The sequence below is a fragment of the Hemicordylus capensis genome, chromosome 6 (genome assembly GCF_027244095.1).
Source record: "Hemicordylus capensis ecotype Gifberg chromosome 6, rHemCap1.1.pri, whole genome shotgun sequence".
NCBI lineage: Eukaryota > Metazoa > Chordata > Lepidosauria > Squamata > Cordylidae > Hemicordylus > Hemicordylus capensis.
Window position 1 is genome coordinate 97,903,329 of NC_069662.1, and position 22,624 is coordinate 97,925,952.

At 42.4% G+C, this 22,624-nt stretch overlaps 1 protein-coding gene across 9 annotated transcripts in view; it reads left to right on the plus strand.

Moving 5' to 3' along the window:
- The window catches only part of ULK4 (unc-51 like kinase 4), a 370,052-nt gene that overhangs the window by 109,412 nt on the left and 238,016 nt on the right, over positions 1–22,624 (plus strand). For all 9 annotated transcript variants that reach the window (XM_053265063.1, XM_053265069.1, XM_053265068.1 and 6 more), the window contains exons 22-25: positions 1,917–2,044; positions 12,957–13,090; positions 20,638–20,759; positions 21,770–21,826. In XM_053265063.1, coding sequence (XP_053121038.1) covers positions 1,917–2,044; positions 12,957–13,090; positions 20,638–20,759; positions 21,770–21,826 — 441 coding nt within the window. The remainder of the gene's footprint in view (positions 1–1,916; positions 2,045–12,956; positions 13,091–20,637; positions 20,760–21,769; positions 21,827–22,624) is intronic.

Genomic DNA, 22,624 nt, shown 5'->3' on the forward strand with positions numbered 1-22,624 from the left:
GGTGCCCTGAATGACCACAGGGCCTGGCATGTTGAGTGCCAAAGCATACCCTGTAGCCCCAGGGAGCAGCCCCTGATGCATAGTAAATGTTTTCCTTTTACCATGGGACTGCTACTTGAGTGCTGCATGGTCACCTTTGGTTGTTGGGTGGGATATTGGTGCTGTTGGAGGCTGCTGGGGAGCTGACATGGTGCAGCACCCCCCTTTGGGGATGTTGCACATGGGAATCATCTATGGGCTGGGCACCCGGGAGCAGCTGGGCAGCGGTCTCCATTGCTCTGCCAAGTCTCCTCATGAGGAGGACAGCCGGGGTGGAAGAGCGCGCCAAGGGCCATCTGTGCAAGCTGGAAGGGAAGCCCCAGCTCGGCCGTTCTCCTCATGAGAAGACTTGGCAGGGCTGTGGAGCCTGGCCCTTGACGTGCTCTCCTGCCCAAATAGGTCCACCACCACAACAGTAATAGTTGCCCCAGAGCCACTGGACACACACCCAGCATCATTCTGCCCAGGAGAGCCTAAACACATGACAACAAAAGGCCTGGCACAACCCAATAAAAGGGAGGACTAACAACATTCAACCCCGACCTCCAACCCCACCTTATAACACCCTCCCCCCCCCAGACCCCAGTCCCACACTGAAGGCCTGGCACCAAAGGCCCGGCACCAAAGGCTGGCCCCCTACAGAGGGTCCGCCGGCTACGCCTCCGGCATGCTTCCCTCCAGTATATGCTGCTGAGGACTCCCTAGCTGATATAGATGGATTGGAGTCCAATAAGCTCTCAGTAATATTTTCAGTTGGATAAGCTTAAGTCCCAAATCTAATGTAGATTTAGCTATTTAAGTTATAGCCATTCTACTGGCCCAGAGAAATAACAATATCTACTTTCTACTCCATTCTTTGGTTTCCTAGTGAGGCTCTCTGGACCTCTTATTCAGCTGTATACAGATTTGTGCTCAATGTAGAAGCCAGAAACTAAGTACTCCAAGTAACTTCAATGGGACCTAATCATGACTACCCTAATCTGGATGTTGTCCCATTATTTATATAGAGAACATGTACTTTAATGTTCTACAAACTGGAGGCAGAGACCATGCTTCTTCCTGCACTTGTAGAACTCTTACCTATACCTGGCTGCAAAAAGTCATCTTAGTTGTGGTTATTTTTAAGAGACTATACTATCCTCAAAAAACAGATTTAATAGTGTAATTCCCCATTTATTTTCCTCCTGTACTGCTTCTGTGGCTTCTAGTTGGAAAGTTGACAGGATTTCTGTGTTATACTGAAAGTGATAACAGGTTTGTGTTCTCATGTTTAATACAGCTGCCAAGCAACATAGTTTGACCTTAAATAAAAACATTTACAATAATTATGTACTGCATAACAGAGTAAGAAAGCTCACGATATCTAAAGTTGCTAGGAATCTCCTAAGGATTTTATTTTTTATTTTTGGCCTTGGGGTGGAGGGTGGGGGCTGGCTGGGCTTCATCATGTTACCTGTCAACAAGATTCAGTTCTTTCAAGGGTGTGAGGGTGAGAATTCTGAAATAAATACTAATTGCAAGTTGACACTTTTATAAAACAATGTAAACATTTCTTAATGTCACTGGAGTATTTATCATATGAGTTCTATCTGCAGATAGTCAATGACAATAAATTTTCAGTTTGATAAATGAAAGAGAATGAATTCATGCAGTTGGATAGGAATGCAACTGTCCTATTAGCATTAATGTTATACAACTTTTCATCAACAACAAAAATCTCAAAGTGGATTACATAGGTAAAGGAAGATGGTTCTCTGTACCATCACCACCATTGAAATACTATTAGTAATGTGCTCTTCTAATTTAAGATGTCTAGAAAACATTGGTTTTTGTGTGTGTGTTGTTGAGCTAGTGTTTGTGGTGTTTTTTTCAACCAGGACTTTGTGACAACGGTTATCCGACTATTTGAAAGTCCTTCCACTTCCATTCGAGCAAAAGCTTTTTTGGTTCTGTTACAAATTTTAATAAACAATAAAGAGATTCTTCTTCTGAGCTGCCAAGCAAGGTAAAGTGATGGCCTTTCTAATCAAAATTCAGAGTGGTGGTGTGCCCAACATGGCTGGGAACCTGGGTGCCTGAAGGGATTGCTTACTCCAGGCCTGCTCAATTTAGGCCCTCTAGCTGTTTTTGGACTACAGTTCCCATAATACGCAGCAACAGTGGCTAGTAGCCAGGGATTATGGGAATTGTAGGCCAACATCTGCAGGAGGGCCAAAGTTGAGCAGCCCTGGCCTACTCCCATGTGAACCTACCTGTCTATATGCTAAGATAATCTTGAGATACTGTCTGAGGATAATAGAGTCGCTCCTAAATTCTCTGCACCATTACATGAGAACTGATCAAGTACTGATCAGTTTTCATGTAATGCCAAACCATGGTTTGGCTGTTTTTTAAATGAATAACGCAGGTTTTGCAATGGGAAAGATTCATGTACAGTCATACAGGCGCATATCTAGGGGTAGGGCAGGCAGGGCACGTGCCCCGGGCGCCACTTGAAGGGGGGCACTATTTTTAAAAATTATTTTTTTTAAAAAAATGGCGACTGTGCATGCTCAAATGGCCTCTGTGAGGCCCCCATGCCAGGCCTCGCAGAGGCCATTTGAGCATGTGTGGCAGCCATTTTGTTTTCAGCATATATATATATATATATATATATATATATATATATATATGAGAGAGCCAGCATGGTGTAGTGGTTAGAGTGCTGGACTAGGACCGGGGAGACCCAGGTTCAAATCCCTATTCAGCCATGAAACTAGCTGGGTGACTCTGGGCCAGTCACTTCTCTCTCAGCCTAACCTACTTCACAGGGTTGTTGTGAAAGAGAAACTCAAGTATGTAGTACACCGCTCTGGGCTCCATGGAGGAAGAGCGGGATATAAATGTAGTAGTAGTAGTAGTAATAACAATAATAATTATATATATGTGTGTGTATGTGTGTGTGTGTACACATACATACATACAGTGAGGGAAATAAGTATTTGATCCCCTGCTGATTTTGTCCGTTTGCCCTCTGACACAGAAATGACCAGGCTATAATTGGAATGGTAGGTTTATTGTAGCTTTGAGAGACAGAATAACAACAAACAAATCCTCAAAAGCCCAGTGCCCAAAAGTCAGCGATGGATTTGCATTGTAGTGAGGGAAATAAGTATTCGATCCCTTCACAAAAGATGTCTTAGTACTTGGTGGCAAAACCCTTGTTGGCAGTCACAGAGGTCAGACGTTTCTTGTAGTTGGCCACCAGGTTTGCACACAACCCAGGAGGGATGTTGTTCCACTCCTCTTTGCAGATCCCCTCGAGGTCAGAAAGGTTTCGAGGCTGATGTTTGGCAACCCGAACCTTCATCTCTCTCCACAGATTTTCTATGGGATTAAGGTCTGGAGACTGGCTGGGCCACTCCAGGACCTTCATGTGCTTCTTCTTGAGCCACTCCTTTGTTGCCTTGGCTGTGTGTTTTGGGTCATTGTCATGCTGGAATACCCATCCACGACCCATTCTCAATGCCCTGGCTGAGGGAAGGAGGTGCTCACCCAAGATCTGACAGTACACGGTCCCGTCCATCGTCCCTTCGATACGGTGAAGGTGTCCTGTCCCCTTAGCAGAAAAACACCCCCAAAGCATAATGTGTCCACCTCCATGTTTGACGGTGGGGATGGTGTTCTTGGGCTCATAGGCAGCATTCCTCCTCCTCCACACACGGCGAGTTGAGTTGATGCCAAAGAGCTTGATTTTGGTCTCATCTGACCACAACACTTTCGCCCAGTTCTCCTCTGGATCATTCAGATGTGCATTGGCAAACTGCAGACGGGCCTGTACATGTGCTGCCTTGAGCAGGGGGACCTTGCGGGCACTGCAAGATTTCAGTCCTTCACGGCATAGTGTTTTACCAATTGTTTTCTGGTGACTATGGTTCCAGCTGCCCTGAGATCATTGACAAGTTCCCCCCCTGTAGTTCTGGGCTGCTTTGTCACCGTTCTCATGATCATTGCAACTCCACGAGGTGAGATCTTGCATGGAGCCCCAGACCGAGGGAGATTGACAGTTATTTTGTATTTCTTCCATTTGCGAGTTATCGTGCCAACTGTAGTCACCTTCTCACCAAGCTGCTTGGCGATAGTCTTGTAGCCCAGTCCAGCCTTGTGCAGGTCTACAACCTTGTCCCTGACATTCTTCAACAGCTCTTTGGTCTTGGGCATGTTGGTGAGTTTGGAAGCTGAGTGATTGCTTGCTTCTGTGGACAGGTGTCTTTTATACAGGTACTGTAACAAGCTGGGATTAGGAGCACTCCCTTACAGAGGGTGTTCCTCATCTCAGCTCGTTACCTGCATATAGTGAAAAGACACCTGGGAGCCTGAAATCTTGCTGGTTGATAGGGGATTGAATACTTATTTCCCTCACTACAATGCAAATCCACTGTACACATATTCAGTTTGGCACTATGTACAGAGAATCAGGTCTTGTGAATAATGAGCTGAAGCTTATGAGCTAGGATTGTATTCATTTGCTCTTTGCTTCTTGTTATAAGTGAGTTAAATGTGATGTCTTAATAATATGGCTATTAATGGTGAGTTTGTCTTTCAATCAGTGTGAAATTAGTATTAATTAGCCTTAGTATTAAGGCCCACTGGGAGTTTCTTGCTCTCTTTCTCTCATTTTAACTGTCTTTCTGAAATACTAGAATATATTCCAAGCAGTGACACAGTTTACTCTGCATATCTTTTAATTATTTTCAGAGTAAATAGGGAAAAGTCAAATTCTCCATTTCTTTTAAAAACTTATGTAATAGTGATGCTACAATGCATAGTAGAGAATTAGACATTAGTTTTCCAAGTATACCTCCACATAGTATTTGGGTATTTCATGAGCCCCAGCATACTGAAATTTGTAGTTTTCTAAATTGTTTTTGAAAAATTAAAAGATTAACGAGCTTGACTTGTATTTTTCAGCTGATATTATGGTAAAGTTATCTGAAAGATGGGTGTTGGATGTTTGGACAAGGGGCGCAATTTCAGTGCTTGCCCTAGGCACTATTTTCCCTAGATACGCCTGCAGTCATATGTTTATGAGTATACTTGAATGTTAGCTAAACCATTTAATTGTGGTTGAGTTACTGTTATGGTTTTATAAAATAGATCAATTAGAAGTTCTAACATGAAAATTACCATTCTACTAAGTACATTAACTTTACAGTAGGGATTTAAAAATCAGCAAGTTAACAGAAAATGGCTTCTAGAAGGCTGTAGACTGAAACTTTTACCATTTCTGACGTAATAAAATATGATTGCAACTTTGCCAAAAAGCTGCATTCTAAACGTATATAGCACAAAGCATAGCAGATGTATAATACATTTAATAGTACATAGCAGATAGCAGATGCCTGGATTAATTTAATGCATCCTTCAACCAACAAAGTTGTTGTAAACCGCCCAGAGACGTAAGTTTTGGGCGGTATAAAAATATGCTAAATAAATAAATAACAGGATCATTAATGTGCTGTATACTATAGCAGCCTGCTAATAACTCCCAACACAAATATATGTAGAAATAAGATATTCAGACTCCAGCACATTTGAAAGCAGTTTGGGGAGGCATAAGTTTAGGCATTAAAAAATGAACCTTCATGTATTTAGGAGCATGTCCTTTACTATGCTGCTGTGCTGTTTGGACTAATTACAAGGAGGCGGGGAATACTTCAGGAATGACTCTCATCCTCAGGGCTGATTTCAGGGGGTTCTTCATATGAGACCCTTCGATGGGTTCCCTCCTATCTGGGTAGTCGCAGAAACAAATTTTCTGCCACCACTGTACAAATAACTCGTGAGCACAAAAGTAGTCTTGGAGATCAACATTGAGATCTCCTGGGCCCTTGACAGCTGCCCAGTGATGTTGACCCCCTGATGCCAGCCCTGTTCATGCTGAATGGTCAAGGCAAGGTTCAGCTTACTGCTGAACAGAAGGCTCCCCGAATTTGTGAATTAGCCTGATGTAAAAATCTACAGTAAATAGATTTATCATCTCTTGGAAAATATTACCTCCATGATGTTTCCACCATTGTACATCCGTGCGTACTAAGCATTCTAACTAGCTAGACCTGTACACCATGAATACCTCAGTGAACATGGAAATACTGATACATCTCTCCATGTACGCTTGAGGAATAGACTAGTACAGGGATTACCAGTTTGTGGTTATCCAGATGTTGCTGAACTGAAACTCCCATCATCCCTAGCCACAATAAATCGTAGCTGGAGATGATTGGAGTTGTTCAGCAACATCTGGAATATCACAGGTTGAGAACCCCTAGGCTAGTGGAAGATATCTGTCTTTGATGAATGTCAATCCTTGACACTCATTGGATTTGGGGTATCAATGAGAAGTTTGGAACTGAATTTAAAAAGGAGAAAGCAATCTTGTGTTGTTCTAAGTGGTTACTGTGCCCCATAGAAATGGGCTTCATGCATGCACAGGAGCCCAGTCAGGAACATTCCAAGCTCTCTAAGTCTTTTGGTATTAGCCCCACCCCCTATCCTGCATGAGAATGAGACTATTCTTTTCCCTCAGTTTTTCATTGTCTGCCAAACGCTTCACATTGCCTTGTTTGATTGGATAACTTTCCATACAGCTCACTAGGTTTTGGGGTCTAAACGTTTCAGCCTCTTATTTAGTTTGCATGTTAATTCTATCTTACTTGTCTCTAGTCTTTGTGTTTGGCGTATTTATTTGCTCCCCCCCCCCCGGATAATTTACTCCAAAATTTTATGGAGGCAAAAATTTCCTTCAGCAAATTTGTACGTTGTGGGGCTAACCTGCCTTCTTCCGATGGCCACCATCACTGTTTAATCTGCCTTGGAGAGGCGCATGTAGTAGAACATTGCCCATTGCCAGAAATGTAGTAAGCAAGCTCGATGTAATAGGGCTTCCAGACTACAGGCTTTGTTGTGGGAAATGGCCCTTTCCTTCCAGTATACATGGCTGCTGCAGCACCTACTAGTTTGACTGTTGTGCTGCTGGAAGAAGTTGCCCTTAGGACTCCTCAGTTCCATGTCTGTCGAGACTGGTAAAAACTCAGAACCTGACAGCTCCCAAGCACCTCCTCAACATTGCTGAGCAACTCAGGTGTCATACCGCCACTGAAAATAAAACATAAGAAACAGATGTGTCAGGATGAGATCCCAAAGAAAAAGAAGACGCTTGTGCTATCCACTGGTAGTAGAAGCATAGGAAGCTGCCTTTATACTGAGTCAGACCATAGGTCCATCTAGCTCAGTATTGTCTACAAAGACTGGCAGCGGCTTCTCCAAGGTTTCAGGCAGGAATCTCTCCCAGCCCTATCTTGGAGATGCCAGGGAGGGAACTTGGAACCTTCTGCTCTTCCCAGAGCAGCTCCATCCCCTAAGGGGAATATCTTACAGTGCTGACACATCAAGTCTCCCATTCATATACAACCAGGGCAGACCCTGCTTAGCTAAGGTGACAAGTCATGCTTGCTACCACAAGACCAGCAATCCTCTGTAGTATTATGGCCACACAACCTCAGACACTGGTGTTGGTTCCTAAAATTCCAAAGAAAACACAGGCTTCAGTACTGAAGAAAACCTCAATGCTGGTACAGACGGTGTCAGTTCCTAAGTCACACACATGCTCAAAGTCTCCAGAGCCTCAAACGCCAGAATCTCTAGAGCACTTCCTTCTGGATAGGGAGTCTCCTGAACATTGTACCCCAGATTGGGACATATCCAGGAAGGCTACCCCCAGATTGCTATCCAATTCCAAAAAGGACTTTGATCCAGAGCCACAGCACTCAGAGAGGAAACCCCAAGATGGTGTCCTAGGCACTGTAACATGGTTCCAAATCATGTAGACTCGTCAAGACATTACTATCTTCCTTGGTGAGGGAATATACCTGTTGGTACCAAGAGTGTTACCACTATAGATATTCCCCATCTGAATGTAGTTACCAGCCTTACAGATTTCCGTCTTCCAATCGCTATGCCTGTTTTTTTTCTACGATTGCTATGGGACAGGGAACAGGGAATTCTGTCAGCAGACAGGGAACTCTATCAGCACCACCAGCTCTATCAGCACCACCAATGCTCCTATGCTCCATACAGATATCAATGCCTGAAGGACCTGACCATTGGAGCCGAACCTCTAGCTTCAAGTCCCAGTCTCCTTAGAAACTTAGGTCTTGGTCTTAGTCCCTAGACAGAGATTCACCCCCTAGAATCCCAGCAGCTTCCGTGCCATCAGACGCATGACACACCACGGGCAAAGGAGGACCCAATTCCTCCTGACACAGGGGAGAGGGTCAACCATCACACCTGATCAGAATCCTCATTCCATACCCTCGGTCCCGACAGACCCATCACTACTCACCAGCCGTTGAAAGAAATAGACAATGACCCACAAGGGGAGGAGTTGTTTGTAGTAGACTCAGAATCTGACAATGAGGCCTTGGAAGAGGAAAACTCGGTAGACTTAGCATTGGGCTTGACACCTTCAGAATGGATTGAAGACTCTAAAGCTCCATCACCATCAAAGGATCTCAAATTGTTTACAGAATAAGTGGTGCGTATGGCCACTTCTCTAGGCATACAAACTAAGGAACCACCCAAACCTTCTCCAGACCCTATTTTTGGGCCTGTTGACTTGGAGGCCTCACATTATGTTTTTCTGCCTATGTATTCAGCTCTTGTGGATATAGTCAAAACTTGTTGGGAGAAACCTGATCTGCTGCCTTCAGCGTCAAAGAAGCTAGAAAGTTTCTATAAATTTCAGGTAGAAGACAATCAGTTTCTTCGAAAACATCCTACTCCCAACTTGGTTATAGTAGAAGCAGCTCAGTCAAGGTCAAGAAACAGGGTCATTTCTGCACGAGCCAACAGAGAAGGAAGGAAATTAGACTCTCCAGGGAGAAGTATTTAGTCCATATCTACACTCCCCCTCAAAATTGCAAATTATCAAGCCTTCATAGCTTGCTATAACGTATTCTTGTGGGAGAAGATGGCATCATTCATAGATTACATTTCTCCAGGAAGAAAGATTCTGCTTTAGCTTTCCATAAGGAGGCTTGTAGACTTTCCTAATAGCTCCTGCACACCTCACAGCATGCCACGATCTATGTCAGCAGTGTGACACTATGTCACCATGTCTGGATGTGCTCCTCTAACCTAGCCCCTGAAATGAGAAAAAGGATAGAAAACTTACCTTTTGATGGCTAGGCACAGTTGGGAGAAAAGACAAATGAAGCAACGGAGAGCATCAAAAGTTGAAGAATACAGCAAAATCTATGACAGTACTGCAGTCATCTATAAGTTTCATAGGGGTGTTTAAATTTACAAGGTCCTCCTCCTTTAGCTCAGCTACTTAATCGCAATCTTCAAACCACTCCTTTCGCTGGTTTGGGGTGACTCAGTACCATAAGCGTCCATGTGTTTTCAACAAGACACAGCAGTCTAAGCCCAAGTCATCGTCATCATCCTATGGCAAGAGGTCATGACTCTTTCAATGTGGGAACATGCCTGAGGCCTTATCTGAGCTCCTGGGAATGCATCACTTTTTAGCACCGGGTTTTAAGTATTATCTGAATAAGATATGCCATAGAATTTTTATCCCCTGCCCCAAATTTGGGGATAAAAGTGACACATCTGTCATAAGAACTTCTAAAGAAAATACATTCCTTTCTTGCCAAAGATGCTATCGAAACTGTGAAGAGGGACACCATTGCAGGATCCCCCCCCCCGCAAATATTTCACCATACCAAGAATGGACTGAGGGCTGTGCTCCATCATGGATCTCGGAAACCTAAATGCTTTTGTGGTATATAAAAGATTCTGAATGCTCACTTTGTCATCCATTTTCCCCAAGATCACAAATGTATGGTTTGCATCATTGGATCTTGAGAATGCTTACTACCATATTTCGATTCAGCCACAACACAGAAAATTCTTGCACTTCCAGGTAGGCTCTTGGGTGTTCCAATTCAAGGCACTACCATTCGGTCTTTCCATTGCACCATGACTGTCATTATTGCCTACCTACAGGAACAATGTATTGAAAATTTTCCATTCTTGGACAACTAGCTCCTCACTGGAAACACCAGGACAAGTGTGGAGCACAATCTGTGCTATACCATGGCCCTCCTATCTGACCTGGGTCGCTGAATAAACTACAAGAAAATCACCCCATTGGTCACAATAAAGTTCCTGGGCATTATGTCCGATTCAGTTTAAGAAGCTATATTTCTGCCACAAGACAGGGTTTGTATGCTCCACACTATCGCCACGAGGTTCGTCAACCAACCAAGACATTCTGCTTGGATTGTTCAGAGGCTCCTGGGCCTGATGGCCTCCACTACTCCGGTATTGCCTCATGCCTGACTGCACATGAGAATTCTTCAGAGGTGGTTTCTAGACATCTTCAACCCTCGCTACAAACCCTAATTGACTGTTCTCACAGTTCCACCCTACGTTTACCAAGCAGTGTGGATTTCCCCCACAGATGCTAGATGGACACATGTCTTTCTGCCTGCCAACTCCCACAACTTGTATCACGACGGACACATCAAATTTAGGCTGGGGAGTTCATCTTCAGAAAGCACAGGTCAGCAATTTGTGGTCTACAGTGATCCGGGCAGTTTTCATGGTCCTCAAATGCCTAGTCTGGAACATACAGGATGAGGTGGTCCAAGTAAGGACTGTCAACACCATGGTGAAGGCCTACATCAGCTGTCAGGGTGGCACAGGCTCCTGCCACCTGTTGTACCTGGCCCTTCACATGTGGGAGTGGGTTATTTTGCAAAACATTATACTTACAGTAATACATATAAGGAGAAAAGACAATACTCGTGTGGACTCCCTGAGCAGAGCCACTTTGCTTGATCATGAGTGGATCCTAGCATCAGGACCTCTGTGAGTCATATTCCAGAACTTGGGTACACCTGCAATAGACATGTTTGGATTGTGCCAGAACACTCAGTGTCACAGATTTTGCTCCAGAGCAGGGATAGGCATGGGCTCGCTAGGTGATGTATTTGCTGATCACTGAGGAAGTCAGTACATGTCCCTGCAAACACCACTCCTGCCATGGATATGCCAAAAAATCAGGGAAGACAGAGCATCCTGTATCCTGATCACATCTTAGTGGCCAAGGAGACATTGGTTCCCCCATCTTCTCCAACTGACCAATGGCACTTTTGTATCTCCCGAATCTCCTCACTCAGTGTTGCGGGACACTGTCACATCTGGACGTAGGCACCTTCCGGCTGACAGTGTGGAGAACCTTGAATGGTGCCCCTGGGAGGTAGATTTGGTCCCAATGGCATCCTGGAAGACATCAACCAGACATTCATATACCTCAAAATGGAAAATGTTCTTTTCCCATGTGCACCTCCAAATACGCACCTAAACCCTATATTCTGTCTTATCTGTTAGAGTTGAAGTCGGGCCTTTCCATGGCTTTGGTCCATGTACATCTCACAGCCATAACAGCTCACTGTGCAGCACCCATGAGGACATCCCTGTGGCCAGACCCTATGGTCAAGAAATTCCTCAAAGACCTGGCTAATCTCTGCATGGATGTGCCCAATGTTTCTTCTCTATGGGACCTTCCATTGGTCCTCCTGAGTCTGAGCCTTTCGAGCCCATGGTCTCCTGCAACATGCAGTTCCTCACTTGGAAGATTGTGTTCCTGGTGGCTATAACTTTGACCTGAAGGGTGGGTGAACTGTAGGCTCTTTGGGCTGACGTTCCTTATCTAGTTTTTCATCAGGACAAGGTGGTGTTATGCCCCGGTTAACAATTTCTGCCTAAAATTGTTTCTACGTTTCACAGATCCCAATTGTTATCACTTTTTTTATCCTAACCCAACTGCAGAAGGAGAACAAAAACTTGATAAGTTAGACATTCGAATGATATTGACCTCTACATTAAACAGACAGAGGTCATCTGCTCTTCAGATTTCCCTTTTCTCACATATGGTGATGCAGAACTGAGTGAAAGGGGAAGGAGAACCTCTGCCCAATCCATCTCCAAGTGAATTGTATTGACTATCGAGCTGGGCTTTGAACTTGCTCACAAAATTCAGCCAGTAACCCTTTGAACCCATTCAACATCCACAGCTTTCAATTGGGCCATACCTCTGGACTTGTATCTGGCAGGCCGCAATGTGGGCTACTCCATCTACCTTTGTCAAACATTAGTTCTGGCCACTAAGGACCTCCAAGATATAGCCTTGCTTAGTGGTTCTAAATTTCATCTTCATGTGATGCCTCTGACAGTGACACCTGCCCCTTCATCGGGTAAGGCAACTTGGCATTCACCCATTTGTGTGAGATACAGTGACCACTTAGAAGAATGGCAGGTTGCTTACCTATACTGATAGTTTTTCTAGTGGTCAACTGTACCTTTGCATACACATCCATCCTCCCCGCTGCAGGTGGCTGGTGAAACTTTGATACGTCGGACTCGAGAACAGAGGGAAGGGAATAGTTTCGCTTTCATGCAGGATACGGGGTAGGCCACCAAAAGACTTAGAGAGCTTGGAATGTTCTTGATTGGGCTTCTGTGTGTGCCTGTATGTGTAAAGATACAGTTGACCACCAGAAGAACTACTATTACAGGTAAGTAACCTTCCATTTTTTTCACATGAGCAGAGAATACAATACTGAAAAAATGATTTTACTTTGCCTAATTTCCTGAAGTAGGATTTCTTTCCCACTCCAAGTCTGTTGTCACAACTTTTTCTCTGATTTTATTATCTAGGCATTCAGCTTTTGATCTTGCTGAATGGACCCCCCCGCCCCGGAAGAAAATGGAGTGATGAAGCACTATTTAAACAATGTCTTACGGAAAAACTAGAATCAGCTTTTTGTTACATGGGATAAGCTTTTACACTTGTTTGTGTTTATGTGTAGACTGGTGATGTACATTGAAAGAGACAGCAGAAAGGCCACGCCAGGAAAGGAGCAGCAAAGCAGCAATGAATACCTGTCAAAATGCCTGGATCTTCTCATCTATCACATTGTGCAGGAGCTGCCGCAAATTCTAGGTAAATTGACCTGTCTCACTATGAACAGGGGGTTTCCCTTTTAATCTCTCTACTCTCTTGTAAAACATCTAACTGTAGAGAATTATAAGGAAGCAGACACTGTTTCTGTGTCAGGAAGCTTACGCTCTATGAATGACAATGACATGAGTTGCAACAGGAAAGGTATATGTTATAATGAGTGAAGTAGTATTGCATATATCCGTCTGAAATTTCACTATCTATATATTTTGATAAAAGCTAATAAAAACATTTCTGTACATGTGGTTTATTTCTGTTTGTGCATGTGCATAAATATGTGTTTTTCTTAGCTGTTATCTGGATTTCTAGTTAGTGGCTGACATCCGGACCAAATTTCTCATGAGTAGTCCCACTTAAATTAATGGGATAGGTCAGTCATGACTACCTTGTTCTAGTCATTTCAATGGGACTACTCATAAATAGTTTATTGTAACATTAGAATGATGACTTGCCTCCTCATTGGGGAAAAAAAGTAGGAGGAGGGGTAGTACAATTATATCTACTCAAAGGTTATCTGTACTAGGGTAGCATGAGTAAAGAGTATGGGCAGATAAGCAATGCAGTAAAAGACAAACCAAAAGCAAACAAGGTTGATAACATTCTTTGTCCAGAGAAAATTGTACAGAAACTAAAGGAGAGATTGACTTTTTAATAGAAAGCATAGGATATTATCGTAGCATCTCTTGAGTATGCAGTGCTGAGAAAAAGCTTGTGAACCCACCAGGATGGTCGGTATGTTAGCAAAATTCTTGTTGAAAACATGATTAGATCCTAAGTGAAACTCTGATAAGAGGGAAAGACAACCCTAATGAATAAGTAACTCAAGCAAAAAGGATATATTTTGAATATTCACTCAAAAGAAAGAGTTAAAAAAAAACATCCTTGTGTGAAAAAGTATATGAACCCTTTATTCTGTAACTGGTAGCACTTCCTAGAGCAGCAATAACAGTAACTAAATGTTTCCTGTAAGTGATGGTCAGTTTCTCACATTGGCTTGGAGGAATTACACGTGTGGAGGAATCACATCGGCCCATACAAAACTGTTTCAGCTCTGTGGCGTTTTGTTTGTTGACAAACTTTTTCTCAGCACTGTATAAAATATCTTATGGATCAATGAAGCACGTGGGAGGTTAGGAGAGAAAAATGACAGTGGATGACATGCTGAATAACAAAGCTAGTGCATTAACAGGATCTGCTGTGATGTGCAGCCCTCATGTGACTCCTTCAGTCCTCCTGTGCTTGTGCTAGAGGGCTGAGTGCTGCTCATGTTCCAGAAGTATTAGCCTTCTTGCACAACAGTGCAGTGAGTAAATATGCATAAGATTGTTCTATAAGTTACACAAACTTTTCTTTACCCACTTTTAGAATGAAGATTTGTTCTTTCTAATACACCATACTTTGGGATGGGTTGTGTTTTTTTTAAAACATCTGGGGGAGTAAAACCTGGGGCTGGAAGCAAGGGAGAAAAAGTGGGTTTGAGGATCATGTTAGCATTTGATCTGGGAGAGAGGGGGTATCTGCAGGCTTACTTCAGGCATCTGAAATACTGGAGTAACATGGAGACTTGCAGCTAAAGTCCAGGAGGTATCTAGGAATAGTGCACAAATAAGCCCAACTATCCTATTGCTGCTTCTCCTCACACACACACAAACCCTGGAAAAAAAAGTCAATGTAGAGTTCTGGTGGGTACGATGGAAGAGTCAGAAATTTATCATTTGTTAATACCCTGTTACATAAGAACAGCCTTGCTGGATCAGGCTGAAGGCCTATCTAGTCCAGCATCCTGTTTCCCACAGTGGCCCACCAAATGCCTATGAGTATCCCACTGGCAAGAGATGAGGGCATGCCCTCTCTCCTGCTATTGCTCCCCTGCAACTGGTATTGAGAGGCATCTTGCCTCTGAGGCTGGAGGTGGCCTATAGCTACCAGACTAGTAGATATTGATAGACCTGTCCACCATGAATTTGTCTAAGCCCCTTTTAAAGCCATCCAGGTTAGTGGCCATCACCACATCCTGTGGCAGAGAATTCCATAGTTTAATTATGCGCTGTGTGAAAAAGTACTTCCTCCTGTTGGTCCTAAATTTCCCAACCTTCAATTTCATGGGATGATCCTTGGTTCTAATGTTGTGAGAGAGGGACAAAAAGGAACTCTGTCCACTCTCTCTAATCCATGCATATTTTGTACACCTCTATCATGTTCCCCTGTAGTCGCCTCTTTTCCATACTAAAAAGTCCCAGATGCTGTAGCCTTTCCTCATAAGGAAGCTGCTCTAGGACCTTGATCATCTTGGTTTCCCTCTTCTGTACCTTTTCAGTTCTACAATATCCTCCTTTAGATATGTTGACCAGAGCTGCACACAGTACTCCAAATGTGGACGCACCATAGATTTGTATAAGGACATGATGATACTAGCATTTTTATTTTTAGTCCCCTTCCTAATGATCCCTAGCATGGAATTGGCCTTTTTCATAGCTGCCACGCACTGAGTTGACAATTTCAATGAGCTCTACACCACGACTCCAAGATCTCTCTCCTGGTCAGTCACTGACAGCTCAGACCCCATCAGTGTATCTCTTCTTATATCCCGGGATCCTTATATTAGCTACTTTCCAGTCCTCTGATATAGAGCCTTATTGTAGGGACAAGTTAAATAACTTTGCTAGCAGATCAACAATCTCACATTTGAGTTCCTTCAGAACTCTGGGTGGATGCCATCTGGCCCTGGAGATTTCTTCATTTTTAATTTTTCAAGCCAGCTAAGAACATCCTCTCTCATCACCTCAAATTGGCCCAGTTCTTCAGCCTCAAAGCCTGAGAAGCTCAGTTCCAGAGTGGATTTATGGTCAGTATCCTCTGCCATGAAGACAGATGCAAAGAACTCATTCAGCTTCACTGCAGTCTCCTTATCTCCCTTAATAATCCCTTTCACACCTTCATCATCTAAGGGTCCAACTGCCTGGCAGGTTTTCTGCTTTTGATATAGGGATGTGTTTGTTATTCCTCTTGTACTTCTGGCTACAGTGTGACCTCAGTATCTGCGGATTCATGTATCCACAGTTGGGTAAAAGACACCCGACCTCGGGATATGCGTTTAGGAAAGGGGCAAAACACGCTGACCTTGTGTCTCCTTGGGTCGGGGGTGGCTGGAAATGACTGTGGAGGTTATTCCCAGCCCTCATTTTGTGTTTCAGAATGGCTCAATTAAAAAAAAAGAAAGAAAAATGCAGCAATTTCCAGGTGATTTTCGGGGCACAGCACAATTCAGGGGGCAGCAAAGTATTCTAGGGAGCTTCCCCCAGCATTTCCCCCTGATTTGGCCAATTTTCAGTCATTTTCAATTATTTTCCTGATTACTGGGAACCTAACCCTCGTGATCCCATAGCCCCCAATGACTCAATATTCATGGTTTCCATATCTCCAGTTGGAGCCAGGAATGGAACCCCCACAAATATCAAGGTCCCTTTCCTTCATTTTCTTGTATTTATGCTGGCCTTGGGCTGAAATAAACAAATACATATATCAAGGTCCTCCTATATATGCTCCTCAAACTCTTTTTGCATCCCTTGTTGTCTCCTGCATTTCTTTTGCCAGGGTTTATGTTCCTTTCATTCTCTTTATTTGGGCAGGACTTGCATTTTCTGAAGGAAGTCTTCTTCCCTTCTATAGCTTCCCTGACTCTATTCTCCTGAACTTCTAATATCTGGACTCATAAACATTTCCCAGCTTTTTAGAAGCTTTTTTTTTTGTCTCTTCCAGGATATAGAAGCAGACACAGATGTTCCTGCCCTTTCTTAAGTCTTATTTTGTGTGAAAATGTGTGTTTGTATATGTGTGTGCACTTGAAGTTTTTAAAAAAAATTAGAAGTACAATGTCTGTGTGCCGATCAATAGAACATAAGAGTTTTGCTTGGAGTTATAATTGAGTTATAAATTTGGCCTCAGGAGGAGTGTGAGAGGGCAATTTAAGTAGATTGACCTTTGTTGAAAATGTGTTGCATTGGGGGTGGGAGCGGGTTTGGCTGAGGATTCAAAGTATCCTTATTCCTCTAACCTACAGTATTAACAATGCATTACATTGCTGTCATAAGCCTCATTCTTAACCCCAGCCTCCCAACTACAGTTTAGACATAACAGACTTGGTTAAGCAATTTTTAAAAAAAAAATACTAAAAACTAAAATAAATAACATTTTAAAAAATCAAATAAGACCTGATTTTAGAAAGAGCACACATTCCTATATTTTCTGTTCGCTTTTTGTGGAAGGGGAACAGACACTGCTTCCCAGTCACAGCGATGCCTAAAATACTAGATTTCTCTGTTTTTCTGAGAGTAACTCTCCATTCTATCCCAGTAGAAGAAGAAAATTAATTTCAAAAATGAACCAGTGAGTTCCAACTTTAGCCATTTGAATCATGCCTCTAGTCTTATGGGTCAGAGAGAAACAAAGCAGAATATCACTGCTTCGCTTAGATGGTTAGTATTAGCTCTGCCTTCTCTCATTCACTAGAAGAATGGAGGGCTGGAGTAGGTTCTTTTTGACACTAAATTTTTCCATAGAGTACTCCCTGCACATCTTGACTTATGATTCAGCAGAGCACCTAGGAACTTTTTCTAAAAAATGAAAGCTGGCAATCTGGGCCAGCTAATAGACTAAATGGGCACTGCGGGGCCTGTCTAGAATCTGGGCACCATTTAGGCATCCATTAACTCTTAATTCTGTTGCATATTTATTTATTTATTCATTCAATTTTTATACCGAATAAATGTTTTTAAGCAACACATACATATCCCCTCGATGTCCAAAATAATCAAGTTGGCAAAGAGAAATTATTGGAAGTTTAAAATGATTTAGTTTCCCTGTATATTTCTGATGCTGATTTGTGTGAAAACAGCATTTAAATTTCAGTATCTTCCAGCAGATGTTGCTGTAAACCACTTATTTTAATAGAAATTCATCTCAGATGTATGTTTTCAAACCTAGGTTATATCAGCAATAGAAATACTTATCAAAAGCTGTTAATTAAGCTGTTATTTTGTAAGGGCGGTCTAAAAATCAAACAAACAAACAAATAAATATCTTGCAGCCTTAGCTGCAGCACTGCATACTGAATTTTGCCACTTCAGCTAAAATGACATCTAATGTTAGGCAGCTCTCTGTCATGTCCTCAGTACTAGGGACGTGCAAAACATTTTGACATTGAAACGTTTCAACTCAAAGTGGGCTGTTTTGAGTGTCTTGAGCTCGAAACCAAATGCCCTTTAAATAAAGGGGTCAGTTTTAAGCTCGGAACAAAACAACTTGGTTTTGAAATGTTTCAAGCACCATTTTGGAGGCCTGTTTTTCCCTTGATGATTGGTTTTAGGGCACTGGCTTCTGATTGGTTTGCAATCTCCTTGCTTCTTTGTTGGCTTGTCATCATACAAATCAAGTGATGTCGTGGGCAACTGTGCTCCCATTGGCTGGGAGGAGGGAACCCAAAGGGGGAAGTTGCTCTAGTTGAACTTACGGCTATGCGTGCTTCTAAAGGTGCTACTGTGGCAGCTGTTACAATGCTAGGAACGTAAAGAGTCATTATTGTGTATGAGAGAGCAGCTTGTGCCAGTGATGTTGCTGCAGCCAAGACACTGTGGCTGGCAGTAGATTCTGGATCAGTGATTTATTTATTTTTGTCCATTTTTGAACTGTGTTTGAAATGTGTATTCTCTATTGTGCCTTGCAAATTGCAATGCAAAACCTGTGTGTACTCTGTAAGTGCAGCTTGTTCCGGCTATAGGGAACAATGGAGAAACTCTAAACACTCCGTTGTTCCCCATAGGTAGTGCTAGGGCATGATGGGTGCTACCTACAACTCAAAGTTATCTCAGCCAAAAAGGACCTGCAGAATTTAATTTAAGGAGGCCATAGAGGCACCTTACACCACACAGGAGCCTGTCCTATTGTAGAGCTTGGCTCCAGCATAAAAGCAGCAATGGCTGGAGTTTGTTGCTGAATCTTATGATGGATTTATCATCACTAATAAGAGCTGTGCCACCACTGAGACATTAAGCCAGTCTTATGTGTTGCAATACCAGTATTGTGATTTGTGGGATTAAACCAATTAGTACTATCTTTGAAAAGTAAATATTGTGAAGAAGTTTAAAATATTCTATTTTTAATAAGTACCATGGATAAAATACTGTAAGTAGGTAGCATTACAGTTATCTTAGTAGCAGAACATTATAAAAGGTAAAGTCTGCCATCATTATAGACAACTTTAAATACTGAAACCCTGAAAAATATTTTTTTTCATCATTTTGAACATCCTTGACTTGTAAGTGTGTTAAAAATTCTTACACAGAAATGATTTATTAATGAACATATTTTTGGGGTCTTACATAACAGAAATATTAGTCAGTAAGCTTCTTTCTCAGTTGATGCAGGGATTGGGGAGCAGTGGAGGATTCTGTTTCTTTCAGGTAGCAGGCAGAATTGGAAATAGTTGTAACAGGAAGCAGAGGATTCCCCCAGAGTTCAGGATAGGCCCAGCCTAACAGGAAGCAGAGGAACTCCCCAGAGTTATAACAGGAAGCAGAGGGTTTCTTCAGAGTTCAGAACAGACACAGCCTAAAGACAGGGAACAGAGTTTTTCCTGTACATCCAGTGGAATTGAAGAAGCCCACCCAAAAGAGGCAGCAGAGACTTCAGCTCCATTGTTAATGCACATAGAAGAGCATTCCGAGGGGTTGAACATTTTGTATGTATTTACATGATATCTTTCCCTTCGCTATCAACCTTGGGGCGGGGGGGGGGGGGCGTTTGGGAATCGACTCTTCCTGTTTCTGTGGAAGGGAACCATGGAGGTGCTGCCAAGTGTCTGGTCCCTGACACTAGGTCACTTCCTTCCCTTTTTCATGGAGTATTTGTTTCATTTCTTAACAGTCAGTGGGATGTGTTTTCCCAAATAATGTGCCAGATGACCATTTAAATGACTAAATGTTTGTGCTATGCTCTCTGTCTGTTGCGGGGGGGAGGGGCAAGAGAGCATGCAATTGGCATTCAATTTGCTGACTAGTATATTTTTAAAATAGGTTGCCAAGGCAAGGAGAAGCCACCCTCAAAAGCTGTGCAATACTATTGATAGCACATAGTATTCCAGATCAGTCATCATGTGGGAATATAATCTGCCTTATTATTATCGTATTGTTATGAGCCACTTTGAAAACTATTTGAAAAACAATCCACAAAGATTGTAAAATAAATGGTGGGGGAGGGGGAGGGAGAGTAGCAAGCCCTAGCAATCATATTTCAAGATATGATTATACTCTGCATAAGTCATGTTACTAATAGACAAATGGCTTGTTTCATTGGCCTTGGCAGGTATTGGCTCCTGGAAACACATTTTCTGTGCATCTGTTGACTCTCATTCCTCACTTAAGTATTATTGTGTTCACCTGCAGAGGGATATGGTAAACACACTGAAAATTAGTATTAAATAGACTTATTCTGATATGCTGCTTTTCTAATATCATGAAACCTGTAATTTGTAGGTGGCATTCTTTCTGCATTAGCCAATGTATCAGGACGTAAACATCCATCAACAATTCAAGCTAAACAACTGAAGGGGTGCCTTCCGATGATGCCTGTAATACTTCATCTTGTGACATCCCAGGTATTCATTGTTAAAGAGCAGAAAATTAATAATATTACGGTTCTCTCTTTTTCTGTTCTGTAGGCTATGTCCAATATGTCTCTTCCTTGCACTTTTTTGAAATGAGAGATCAAAAGTAATTGACTTCACTAAGTTTTGTAACAGAACTCTTGCACTTTAATTTAATTATACTAACTAGTGAAAACGTTTTTAAAGGCTTCTCTTTCTCCTCAGTCCACCCTCTCCCAAGTTCAAGTGTGAGTATAGCGGACAAGGAAAGCCAGCACCTCACTGGTCTGTGGTGTGATTAGAAGACCTGCAGATTCTGCTTCCTGCAGCGCTCGTCCCATTTCCATGCTGGTTGAATACCAATTGAATACTTGGAGGAGGGCAGAAAATTAGAAAGACCTGTGGCTTAATTAAGGGCATGCCATGTAATTCTTAACCTTCCCTTTCTACTCAGTTTGATGCAGAAGTGCCTGCTCCAGCCTGATCAGGGGAGGAGAAAGGGCTGGGAGGTTCAGAACAATGGCTTCTGCAGTGCTTGAAAAAGAGTTGTATAGAGAGACTTCTCAAATCTTGCATCTCTCATCCAAGATCTTGCTATATTAACATGCAGGCAAAGGGGGATGGGGACAGGTGCTTGTGTGCCTACCTTTTGCTCCTGTATATTTTCTGTATATTGCTAAACACACAGAGCGGGCTAGCATGTAGGATGAATGGCAGAAAAGGGGGGAAAGAGCCCTTTCCAACATGAAACCAGAGCCTTTGGACAGGGCAGTATAGAAATGTAATGAAGAAATATTTATGTACAGGCACTGTTGCATATGTAAATTGTAACCAAATTATATTCTGTGTGTGCGCGTGTGTGCAGGTGGATACATGTAATTGTGTGTGTGTGAGAGAGAGAGAGAGAGATTAAATTATAATGCACAATGTTATAGAACCTTCAGGGTCAGGCAGTATATTAGATAGATAGATAGAGCACACTTGCTACATCTTAAAGGTATTTACTTTTTTTCAAAATGTAGGTGTTTCGTCCCCAAATTGTAACTGAGGAGTTTCTTTGCAACTATGGAAATTTATTGGTACGTAACAATTTCAGATCATGGTGTTTTGAGCTTGATTGTACACAGCTGACATGAGAACAATCTGTATGCGAAACAGAGTGACCACAATCTTGGCCATTTTTATTACATAATTTATTTAGCCGTGTATATCGTTTAATTTAACTGACTGATACAAGTATTTTCTAATATGCTTATACAAGAGAAAAAATAATGTTGTGGTTTTTCTTATAGAAATATTGTATAATTGCCTGAAACAATCTTTTTAAAGAACTCTATAAGCAATAATACAGAAACTAAGTATATTTTGTTTTGAGGAACTGCTGTAAATCCCATTACACCTACACTGGGCTCTGCTTTCAGGTATCCGATGTGTGACATTATGATCAAGAACAGACTATGTCAGCCCAACATAATTTTATCCCTTGTAGCTACCCCACTTCCTTAGGAACACTGAGACCATCTTTGTCACTTGCCAGGCAGCCAATAATCTTAGGGCCATAGCATCTCTGAGAGTCTTGACATGCATTGCCCCTCAGTTCCTTGCCCTACTAGCTACATGGTCTGTGTTGGGCTTCAGGAAAAGCCACAGCTTTATACTGCCTTTGATTATTAAAGCAGTCTCTTTACCTTGCACCTGATTGACTTCAGTAGAGAATGCTTTCTTAGCCAAAAGGCCGAGAAGCCTTCTCATTACCTTGCACCCAATACTACAAAACCTAAGGCTGGCCTAGGAAATGAGTGGACATGTTTCTTTTAATCCTTTGTGGAAGTGTATGAACATCTTTCTTTTATAGTATGGCAACTTTATATTAAAAC